The sequence below is a fragment of the Silene latifolia genome, chromosome 4 (genome assembly GCF_048544455.1).
Source record: "Silene latifolia isolate original U9 population chromosome 4, ASM4854445v1, whole genome shotgun sequence".
NCBI lineage: Eukaryota > Viridiplantae > Streptophyta > Magnoliopsida > Caryophyllales > Caryophyllaceae > Silene > Silene latifolia.
The window spans coordinates 33,857,312-33,869,772 of NC_133529.1; the positions used below are offsets into that span (position 1 = coordinate 33,857,312).

The 12,461-nt window shown below is 37.7% G+C and overlaps 1 protein-coding gene and 3 non-coding genes across 4 annotated transcripts; 2 read left to right on the forward strand and 2 right to left on the reverse strand.

Annotated features, from left to right (window-relative positions):
* On the reverse strand, positions 1-91 carry TRNAY-GUA (transfer RNA tyrosine (anticodon GUA)). The gene is given in 2 exon segments: positions 1-36; positions 55-91. It is a non-coding gene; the product is annotated as a tRNA-Tyr (tRNA).
* Positions 92-4,616: 4,525 nt separating this feature from the next.
* LOC141654136 (U5 spliceosomal RNA) lies at positions 4,617-4,734 on the forward strand. Its single transcript, XR_012547703.1, has one exon. It is a non-coding gene; the product is annotated as a U5 spliceosomal RNA (small nuclear RNA).
* A 1,400-nt stretch (positions 4,735-6,134) lies between these two features.
* On the forward strand, positions 6,135-6,345 carry LOC141654125 (small nucleolar RNA U3). Its single transcript, XR_012547696.1, has one exon. It is a non-coding gene; the product is annotated as a small nucleolar RNA U3 (small nucleolar RNA).
* A 4,830-nt stretch (positions 6,346-11,175) lies between these two features.
* Positions 11,176-11,700, reverse strand: LOC141651357 (uncharacterized). The gene has a single exon (XM_074459074.1). It carries the CDS (start codon positions 11,698-11,700, stop codon positions 11,176-11,178), a length of 525 nt encoding a protein of 174 aa, XP_074315175.1.
* Between the last annotated feature and the right edge of the window lie 761 nt (positions 11,701-12,461).

Here is a 12,461-nt window from a genome sequence, read left to right on the forward strand (position 1 = left end):
TCCGACCTACCGGATTCGAACCAGTGACCTAAGGATAGCTGACAGGATAGACTACTACAGTCCTCCGCTCTACCAACTGAGCTAAGGTCGGATGTTGATCTGAATGCGCTAAGAATATAAGAGTACTGTGTTTAAATTTGTTACCTTTTCCTTTTTTTTTTTGTTTTGTTCGTACCTAATGACAGTAAGTCAAAACAGTAAAGATAATCATGGAGTCATAATGCAAGATTAGACTCCTGATTTGTTGGGAGATTAGAGTTTACTAACAAACATTATTATCAACTTTATGGAGTAATTATTATAGTGGTTTCTTGTTTCTTATGCCCACTTCTTTGACTTTCTTGCTAACTTGTCCTCTCTAATATAAGTAACCTTATTACTAAGAACACACATGGTAAATATGCCTTCATTTAGAAATGGCAAACAAGTCAATCGGGTTGGGTTACAAGAGTTTGAGTCGGGCCGGATCATTTCAGGTTAGAGTAATTTTATAGTCAACTATTATCAAGTTATTTATGGATAATAATCAATGTATAATAATAAACATTCAAATAGAGTTATACTAGGTTCAAGTCAATTCGAGTTCAGGTCTTGAATTCGATTGTCGATATAGTCGGATTTTTTGAATCGGTCAATTTTGCCTGATCTAACTTCACTAAAGTGTGACGTACATTGTTAGACCTTAGAAAATTTAGAAGAGCCGACCATGTATTAGATGATTTTGTAGACTTTATTTTAGTTGTCCCTCTAGTTAATTAACCTCATACGAGTAATTGATAAGGTATACCTTTAGTAGTGACGTATTTTGTTAAAACTTTTAGAAAATTGGAAAGAGTCAGGTATGTATATCACTATGTAAATCTAATATTTCGGATATTCTTTAGCCAATAGTCGATTACATACAATAAAAATCAGCGATTTGTCACACTATGTATTTATCGAAATGGACAAATTAAAAATGAGTCTGTTCATGGTCAAAAATTTTCATCGTTGAAAAAGAGTGAAAGACGTACACAAGCAGGTCACAATTCTATAAGGTGATAAATGTTATGTACCAAAAAAAAAAAGTAAGGTAATGAATGTTTTTATGTTCCGTGATAAGTTTTTTCAAGCCTACGTGTAAACCTTTTAACAAGCAACGAGTAACAAATTTCAAAATTTTTAGTACTATATTTTGAAAAAGAAATTGAATTTCATGTCTCCATACGTTAATAGTTAATACTAATGTAAACAACATGCTTTACACCTAATGCTCCTTTTTGTAATTTTTTTTTTAAAAAGTTGACGATAAAACAAATATTGACGACGCATCACCGCGCTTAAGAGTAGAGACGGAATACGATGCTTTGCTTTGCTTATTTCTTGATCGGGGCTTCTTTTCATATTTGATGCTTCCTCGTCATCCTATCCTTTTTGCTCAGATGAACATCATCCCCTATGTATTAAATATCTCCTTTTCACATGCAATAACAATAGTAACTTTCACATTACATAACATAATAATAGTAATAATGAGGGTGCCTTATGAAATTAGTCATTTGTCCCCCTAAAATTTTCCGTCCCCTACGCTCAAATCCTAGCTCCGCCACTGCAAACAAATATATTAAATTTAATTTGCTCTTTATCTCTCTTTTTGCCTAGGAGTGAGGTTTGGTATTTGTTGGGCTATATACAGAGTGTAATAGTAGTAGAAAAATAAAGCATGGCTAGAAAGTGTTCATGTTATAATGTTATAATATTTATTGTTTGTACATATAGGTGGCCCACCTTATTTCTTCATTTTGACCAGTGTGGGAATACATTTTATGCGTGGATTTGTAGTTACCCTATAATAATTGTTAAGCTTATCTCTTCATTGACCAAGAGAAAAAAAAAAAAAAAGATTAACAAAACCTTAATTAGCAAAATGTAATGGATCGGCTAAAAGATTGAAAAGGACTTGACCTGAATAAAGAGAAGTAAGGGAGATTTAATAAAATCCCCATTTTCTCTAAAACTTCATGTGGTTGGGGTCATCAAGTCAAACAAATTAAACATATCTAATCGACAAACCTTTTCATGGAGAATCATCCAAATTAATTAAAGTATACATTTTTAAAAAGAAGGGAAATAAAGCCACCACCATTCCTTCACTTGTGCCAACACTTTTCTTTTTCTTTTCATTTTCTAGGTTTCATTTTTAAGACACAAGGCACATATAATAATAAGGGAAATGATAAATACAGCCCGTATTTAAGGAGACATAAAAGGAAATAAATCCTTAATATTTGTATTAATTGCATTGAGTAATGTGTAATCTAATTCTTAATTCCTAAGTTAATACCTTATATAGAAGGTAAAAAATGCTTAAAATATAGCCTAATAATAGTTTAATTTGTTTTGAGAGATAATAATGCTAGTTTAATTTTATTTTTTTTGGTTACAAAAATACTCCATCCATTTCTTTTTATATGACATTTATGTTTTTTGAGATGCACCTTTAACTTTAATTTTTACAAAAATAAATTAGGCTAAAATTTTAAAAAATTACACCATAACTTCATTATGAAAATAGCTTTAATTTCCAATGAGTATGCATTATAATATCTACTCTTATATTTTGAGAGATATCAAAAAGAGAATGAAGTGTCTCGAAAGTTGAGAATGCATGATATATAAAATACTGCTTTAAAAATACGGAGTAAAAATTTAGTATTGAATGGGGGTTAGCTAAAACATACTCCGTATTAGTTGAAAATTTGAAATAGGGTCCATTAGGAACAATTTTTCCCAAAGCGAGGAGGAAATGAATAGATGAATTGTTAAAACTTAAAACGACGGTTTCTTTGAAGTTGCTTGGAAAATACTCCGTATATACTTTATTTAACGATAATTAATTAACTATAAAAAAAGTATACTTTAATGATAGATCAGTAACATTGTGAAAACGATTTCTCAACATATACGGAGTTGCTTGAATCACTCATTTATTACGTAGTACTCCGTATTTCTTTTTCCTTGTTTTGGTGGATCAGAAGTTTTCATTGTCCACAAAAGTGTAAGCGAATTCTACCTAGATTACTGTAATATAAGATTACAGAGATCGAATACCACTCTCAATGTTTTCCTCACTTAAAACTTAAATACCGAATCCAGCCACATATTTAAAAGATAAGAGCATTTACGATTAAAAAATACACTCTTACTTGTGTACCAAGGCTTTTATGTCTGGACTATCCTAATATATGCATCTTTAGTACGTACTCCGTATGAACAAAATAAAAAGATGTGCAACGAATTTCAAACCCTTATTTCCAAAATTACCTACTTTAGTTGAACCTTCTTCTTACTTACTCCTTTAATTTCCTCTCCCTTGTTTTCCTCCTCTTTTTCATAACCTTCCCTTTTATTTTGTCTCACACACTACCTTTCATTCATAATTACCCTCTCAAATATCCCATAGTTGATGGACATTAATCCCTTGTGGTTTTATCCAATTTGCATGGCTAAAACCAAAACACCATCATCATCACACTACTACTACACTAAATCATCACACACTCCCTTAAAATTATTTCTATCCCTCTTTATTATATTCATGCTACTTTTTCACCCTACAATCCAAGCAACATCAAGGTCATCTACTATGGAATCATCAAAAGCCTCTACATCAACCGTGTCGGTTTCGGGTTTTCAATCTACTACAAAAGACAAACATGCCAATGATTTGCCATCTAAAGAGTTTGGAGTTGATGAACATGAAGTACCAAGCGGTCCAAACCCGATATCCAACCGGTGAGCTATAGAGATGATAGACCGAATCGCTTGATGAGCAAATACGGTTTGTGATCTTATGATTCATTAGCTTAGTTGGGGTGAAACTACTTTTTGTTGCCTTCTTGTTAAAGGCTAATATAAATCCATAATTTTATTTTATTATTACATACAGTAATTTTTTTTCATGTTATCAAGTTTTTAGATGGTTTTTACTACCTATTATCTACTCCGATAATTTTGTATAAATTATTACACACTTTTATTATATAAAAATTGGTAAACTACAAGAAGAAGGGCTAAAATGAAATTTGTTGAGCTTTTATATTAAATTATCTCTCAACAATTTAAGTTGGTTTAATTCTTAATTATTGTAATTTTGCGCCTTTTAAATAACTGTAGTCGGTCTTAAGTTAAGATCACTCACAACCCGCTTTTTATTTTGACATTATTTAAATCAGTTGTAAGCGTCATCTTAACTTAAGACGGTCTTAAACAAGAGTTTGTATTTAAATAACTAGTCTGATAATAATGTGTAAATTCAAACCGAAGTTTTGTTTTTTTTGAAAAACTTATCAATTCATTCGAGGTACCAATTTTTTTAGTAAAAGTGTCTTAAGTGGTAGTAATTTAAAAACCATATGTAATAGGTAGTATATACAATATACCAATTATAATTTTCTTGTTATTACGGAGTATAAGTTTTGGAGATAGTATAAAGGTGTATAGCAAAAACGAGTACTACTCTTACTATTTCACGAGATGGGAAAAGGACGAGACAAATGTCCCACATCACTCAGGATACGAGTGTTGGCTGCAAATCCCAGTATAAGAGCGTACTGTTCCTATAGGTAAACTCACGCAGCCACGCAGTGAGCACAAAGCGAACTATTCTTTCGCCTTTTACTAAAGAATACCGTGTGCTCGCTGCATTTAAGTGGCATTCGTTAGTTTTTGGAGGGAGCTTCCTTGTGAAGCTTCCGTCAATTCGAGTTCAAGTTTTTCTGACTCACTTAAACAAGTTAAAGAAATTATCAATCAGATTTATAACAGCAGGCGAATAACCAAAAACCAAATAAAGTGATGCAATTGATTTCAAAAAAAAAAATAAAGTGATGCAATTAAACTAATTTAAGAACTGTCAGGTACAAACTCAGTATACCTTGAGGATGGTCCAACTAATGTCGTAAGGTTAATGCACGGTTGAGATGTGACTGGAATCTATACTGGTTGGCGTAATAATGCCCCGGTCGTTTTGCTATGGTCCTGATAAAATTCAAAACCTACATAAATTGGCCGAGTTCCATTGTCATGAATGGTTAGTTAGCTACTTCACATGGCGGCATTACACATTGTAAGGTCATGACTTGTTCTGCAACTTTTGGGGTTCTATAATCACCCTTTTTCTTACTGTAAAAAAAAATGTCAATTTGAAGTGCCCCAGACTTGGAAGATATGTGTTCGATCTTGAACTCGAGAATAAAATTGCCATCATGCCCGATGACTTTACTCCAATTTATTTTCTAATTAATATCCAGTTAATCATGATAATCAATCACATCAGATTATTGCTTAATCCTAATTGTGTAAAAATGCAATGAGGAAAATTGATGCCCACTTATGAATATTCAAGTCCAGTGGTATTCATACAATCAGCATTAACCTATGAAATCCATATACCATTTGAAACTTAAACCACGGTAGACCAGATATCTCCACTGCCACTGAAAAGGCTGACCGGGGACTATGGTACCGTATCAAATCTATTCCAATAGTCGGATGAAGCTCTTTCACTAGGCCCAGGAAACTCCACTCACTAACTGGAAATTTCATTAGCAGAGCCAGCTTAAGTGTAACTCCTGTAAGTGAGCTCTTCTATTCTCCTTTACTAATAAGCGTGGGTGACAGAGAACAACCAGTGAAGAACAAGGCGAAAGATCAAGACAAGGGGCTCTAACAGTCTAACCTATTCCTCTCAGAACTTTATATTAATTTTAGGTACATTTTAGGCTTAGATAGGTAACAAGCAAGCTCTTAGGAAAAAATCTCTTTCTTATTCATTCCTTTCTCGAGTGACTACCAGAAAGAAACAAATTAAAAATTTCACTTCGAATTTCGGACCTCAACATCCTGCTGCTCATGGTGTTTCACGATTAGTATTGGAAATGAACGGAGAAGTGGTGGATACGACAGTACTGTACTACACTACTGACTGAACAGAAGGAATCTCAGTAGCAGTACAAGTAAAACGCTTACACGGTTAATAATACAGGGAGAGAGCTCATACCTTTTCCCTGGTGGAACATGAGAAGAAAAACAAGAGGAGTATCCCACATCAGTAAAGTACTTAATAAAACTTATGTTTATATAAGGTGAGCACAACGGACTGTACTTGAACAGGATCTGTTCTATAGGCTCGTACCTTTGTATCCCTGAGATCTGTTCTATAAGTGTGGTTGATGAACCCAATGCCCATGCGATCAGAGCGTGATTAACGGCTGCCATTGATCTTCGGACCAGTGGTTTGCTGTAGAGGATCGTTCCTCAGCCCACCTGTGGACTTGGGATGGTCGCAGGGTTGTCTGACGCAATTCACCCCCTTTTTTAAATCTGGATTGGTACCCTGAATTATTCGGAGTACATGTTCATGATACGAGTTTTCTTGACAGACAGAAAGAAATGCCTTGTGTCGGCCTTGTTTCAGTTGCTGTAGAGTCTTCCTGGGTAGCGTTATGGAGTCAAGGAGGGATTTAGCAGGTTCTGTAGGGCGTCATAGGCATGGGTTAAGGGCTGGCAGTAGCAGTACATAATACTCTGACTGAGTTCCATAAGTTGATTTGGGCTCCGCTACATTTTTTTTTTTTGACAATTGGCAGGCTCCGCTAGAGCTGGCCATCAGCACGGGCTGACCCGGACCCGGCCCGCCTTAGCCCGTTATTTTATGCAGCCTGGCCTGACCCGACCCGGTCCGGCCTTAGCCCGCTGTTAACCCTTGCCTGGCCCGGGTCCTGAAATTCCAGCCTGGCCTTGGCCCGTCGTTTTAGCAAAAATAAAAAATTAAAAAAATAAAATGGTAAGGCCCGCCAGCCCGGCCCGGACTTAGCCCGCCTCTGATCCTGGCCGGTCAAGCATATCTCGGCCCGGCCAAGCCCGTCCCTTCCCCCTGGCCTGGCCCGGGTTTGACCAGGAGAGCTCGGCCCGCCCGACCCTAGCCTGGCCCGAGTACAGGTCTAGGCTCCGCTACTGTCAAATCTCTTAGTATGATGGAAAGGAGCATTTTGTTTTGAAACTGATGATTGTAATAATGCTTGAATGATTTATTATGATTCAACTTGTGTGTTTACAACTTGAGGATATGTTCTATTTATACAAAATAAGAGTAAGCTAATAAGGAAAAGGTTGATTGTGTGTATACAATAAATAAGGTAAATGAATCATTGATTGTGATTCATATCTTCAGCCAACAACTCATTTTGAGCTTGATTGGGGCAGGGCAACGACACTTTGTTGCCAAATATGGGGGGATTCTATTACCCTCCCTCAAGTTGGAGCGTGTAGGTTCGAAACGCCCAACTTGGATAACAAATCGTCAAATGAAGGGCGCCCAAGAGCTTTAGTGAAAATGTCGGCTAGCTGACTTCGTGTGTGAACATATTGTGTAGCTATGACCCCTTTTTGTATTTCATCGCGTATAAAATGACAGTCGATCTCTATGTGTTTGGTACGTTCATGAAATACGGGATTCTTGGTAATGTGTATCGCGGACTGATTGTCGCAGTGTAACTGTATAGGTGCTGTGTGAGATATTCCAAGAGATTCAAGTAAACCTTTTAACCACTTTAATTCGCACGTTGTATGCGCCATGGCACGGTATTCGGCCTCGGAAGATGAGCGAGAAACGGTTGTTTGTTTCTTTGTTTTCCATGAGATAGGAGAGGACCCAAGATAGACAATATATGCGGAAACAGACCGGCTGCTTATTGGACAACTATCATAATCCGAATCGCAATATGCTTGAAGACGGAGGTTGTTCTCGGATCGAAGAAGTATGCCCGGGCCTGGTGACTTTTTTAGATATCTTACGACTTGTAAGGCCGCATCCCAATGTGCTTTTCGAGGTGTGTTCATGAATTGGGCCAAAATGTGAACCGAATAAATTAGTTCAGGCCTAGTGATCGAAAGGTAAACCAAGCGACCGACAAGCCTTCGGTAGGGTTGAGGGTCGTGTAAAAGAGGTGTGGTTGATAGGGCAAGTTGGTGATTAGGTTCCATTGGAATATGTGCGGGTTTTGCTCCGAGAAGACCGGCTTCAGTGAGAATGTCGAGGGCATACAAATATGCCAGTTTTATTCCTTGCAATTTCGAGCCCAAGGAAGTATTTGAGTGCCCCCAGATCTTTCATGTGGAAACATTGGGTTAAGTAGTTTTTGAATTCGGCAATTTTGGTGTCCATGTTCCCACAAATGACCAAGTCGTCAACATAGACGAGAATGTGTATTTCTGTTTCTTGTGCCATGTAGGAGAATAAGGAATGGTCATATGGGTTTTGTTTGAAACCGTATGTAAGTAATGCGGAGGCGAGTTTAGCATACCAAAGATCTAGGTGCTGACGGAGTCCATAAAGGGATTTTTGTAATTTGCAAACTTTTCCGTCTTGGATGTTATTTAATCCGGGTGGTGGTTTCATGTATACTTCTTCGTTGAGATCACCATGTAGAAACGCGTTATGGACGTCCATTTGATGGAGGGTCCAATTCTTTGCCGCAGCTATAGCAAGGAGAGTACGAACCGTCACAAGTTTGACCGTGGGCGCGAATGTTTCATTGTAATCTACCCTCTCTATTTGGCGATTTCCCATGACAACCAATCGAGCCTTGTAGCGTTCTATAGTACCATTGGCATTGTACTTGATCTTATAGACCCATTTGGATCCGATTGCCTTTTTGTTTGGGGGGAGATCCTCGAGTGTCCAAGTGTGATTTTTTTCGAGAGCGTCGAGTTCAAGTTGCATGGCTTGTTTCCATTCCGGTATCTGCACGACTTCTTTAAAATAATTGGGCTCGTAATTGTTGGTCACGGCCGACAAGAAAATTTGGTGATTAGGAGAAAATTTGTTATAGCTAATATAATGAGAAATTGGAAACTTGGTACCTGATGATGTTGATGGTGTGGTAAGCAAGTGAGTAGATGGATGTACAAGTGGTCGTATAAAGTCTTTAAGATTGGAATTCGGGATCTTTAAGCGATGACCGCGGCCCATTTCGTTTTGCGATGCTGGCGGATGACCTTCGGGGTGTTCAGGTGGTGGGTTGGTGGACTCCTGTGTTGTAGTTGTTTGTGATTGTGGTGAAGAATGGACTTCAGTATTTACCGAGCCCAATTGTGTAGGTGTTGAGGAATTTTGAACAAGGACAATTTGATCCACAGGTGTGAGTGTGTCTCGTAAAAAAGAAGTGGATGTGGAATCGTCTTCGTGAAGGCCAAGATTTTGATAAGGAAATTCATTTTCAATAAAAACAACGTCACGGGATTCGAAGTAAGATCCGGTGTCTAAATTGTAGAGACGCCATCCTTTCTTACCGAATGGATATCCAATAAAAACACATTTTTGACTACGAGATGCAAACTTGTCTTTGCTACGATTTAAAGTCTTGGCATAACTAAGACATCCGAAAATTCGAATATTCTCCATAGGTGGAGGTTTGTTGAAAAGCATTTCATATGGCGTTTTACCTTTAAGAAGGGGAGTGGGAGTATGATTTATGAGATGAACCGCACTTAACACACATTCGCCCCAAAAAAATATAGGTAGACTGGCTTGAAATAAAAGGGCACGGGCGACATTTAAAATATGTCTATGTTTTCGTTCTACCCGCCCGTTTTGTTGGGGTGTGCCAACATTAGAATTTTGAAATAAAATGCCGTGAGTATTAAAAAAATTAAGAAGAGATTTGAATTCGCCTCCATTATCACTACGCAACATTTTTATTTTCTTATTAAATTGTTGCTCTACCATTGCAAAGAAATTGAGTAAGGTTTGTTGCGTATCATTTTTATGACGTAAAAGATAGACCCATGTAGAACGGAAAAAATCGTCAACAATTGTGAGAAAAAATTGAGACCCACACGATCCATTGGGAGAGTATGGTCCCCATAAGTCGCAATGAATAAGATCAAAAATAGAAGTAGCATTGTTTGAACTTAAAGAAAATTGTTCGCGCGTTTGTTTAGCGCGTAAGCAAATGTCACAAGTTCGACAATTAAAATGATTGCGAGAATGTTTATTGATGATAGGCAAAAAACGAAACACATGGGAGGAGGGGTGACCCAACCTTCTATGCCACAACTCGGTTGAATCGAGAGAACCCACCGCACATGCCTTGACCGTGTCACCGCTTACACCCGTCAAATAATATAATCCCTCACGTTGCTCACCCGTACCAATCATCATCTTCGAGGAACGGTCCTGTATTAAACAAAGTTGGTGCGAAAATTGGATCGTGAGAGTTGTATCCAACAATAAACTAGAGACGGATATAAGGTGACAAGTTAATTTTTCGGCATATAATACGTCTTTTAATATGAGACGTTTGGAGAGAACAATATCTCCACACTGAGTTGCATAAGCAAGATCTCCATTGGGCAGGCCAACTGATAAAGGCCGAATGGAGCGTATATTTGTAAAATGAGACAGTGAACCTGACATATGATGCGAGGCCCCTGTGTCAATTATCCAAGATGATAAAGGAGGTTTAGACACATTACCGTGCGCGGGTTGAGCGGAGCTAGCTTGATGAGCCTTCCACAGCTTGGTGAGTTCCGTAAGTTGAGCTTGATTCAGGGAGTTAAAATCTATATTATCCATGGTAGGTATACCTGATGAAGACGGAGTCTGACCTATAGTAACAGATGGTCCAGCAACTAAATGTGCTCGAGGAGCATCGTGACTATTGCTCTGTTTTGAGCGGTCTGTCGGGGCTCGGCTACGCCCATCAGTGGTGATAATAATATTATTCGGGTCTGAATCATTAACATAAATATGATCACGAGGTCTATCTCCCCACCATTCGAGGAAATTACCCGTGAAACGGTAACAAACTTTATAAATATGGCCTGGTCTTTTGCAAGCAATACAAGAAGGTCTAGAGGAATCATTGGAGCCCCTGTTTTGTCGAGAATCACGTCCCCCACCGGAGCGACGAGAGTTCTGATTGTTAGCACGAGTGGCATGAGCCATAACATCCGGAACAGTAGGAATTTGTGAAATTGAACGAAAACTTTCGTCTTGCAAAAGACGATTATAAATTAAATTCAAGTTAGGAAGGGGATTGATACCAAGGATTTGAGATCGAATGTTGTCAAATTTGGTGTCAAGACCGATCAGAAAATCACGAGCCCTCTGTTTCTCTCGTCTGGCATCCATTAATGTGACCCAATCGCATCGACACGGATTGCAGGAACATGAGGAAGAGGATCAAATGCAATGATGTCGTCCCATAGCTTCATCATCCTGCCATAGTATGACATTAATGCTTCTGCCGGACCTTGACGACACGCGACGAGGTCTGCCTGTAATTGGTAAACTCGGGGATCGTTTCCCTGACAAAAACGATTCTTTATGTCTGTCCAAAGCAATTTTGCTTCGGGACGAGAAGAGATCTGATTGTGAAGTGACGGCTCAATGGAATTGAAAATCCAAGCCGTCACCAACGCATTTGTTGAACGCCATTGTTGGTAAGTGTTTGCGGTTTCTTCGGGTTTGACGATGGACCCGTCAATATATCCATCTTTCCCTTTAGCAAGTATAGCTAAAATAAAGGAACGAGACCACTCGTCGTAATTAGATCCATTGAAGAAAACCTGAGTGATATTGGCACCCGGGTTCTCTACTTGTATTATGGAGAAATTTTGTGTGGCAGAAGAAGGAATGACTTCAGAATTAGTCATGTTTTTAGGAGATTAAATTGGGATCAAAGAATTGAAAAAAAAAAAAACGGAGGATTTTGAGACCTAGCTTGATACCATATTGAAACTGATGATTGTAATAATGCTTGAATGATTTATTATGATTCAACTTGTGTGTTTACAACTTGAGGATATGTTCTATTTATACAAAATAAGAGTAAGCTAATAAGGAAAAGGTTGATTGTGTGTATACAATAAATAAGGTAAATGAATCATTGATTGTGATTCATATCTTTAGCCAACAGCTCATTTTGAGCTTGATTGGGGCTTCTGGGCAACGGCACTTTGTTGCCAAATATGGGGGGATTCTATTATTTTGTTGCTTTAAAACACTATGCCGTCATATCTGAAAACAAGAAATCAGTCGGGTTTTGATACTCATTCCGTCCCAATAAATAGTTTACATTTACTTTAATTCTAATAAAATAAAATAAACTATTATTGATAGGGACATAGGAAAGAATTTTGAACTACCAAGAGGAAATCCCTTTTCCATTTTGCTACAAATGCGAATAATAACATGTCTTTATGGTCATGGTAAAACTCGAAACCTACATAAATCGGTCGAATTTCATTATCGTGGTCGATATTTCGATTCTGTCTGATTCTAGTTACCTACCTTACGCAGCATTACGCATTGTAAGGTAATGGAGTATATAAATCCATTTGATGCTTACTTGGTGAGGCTTTTATCACTTTCCATCTATTTGTCATGACAATCAACAAGAGCTAAAGACAAACAA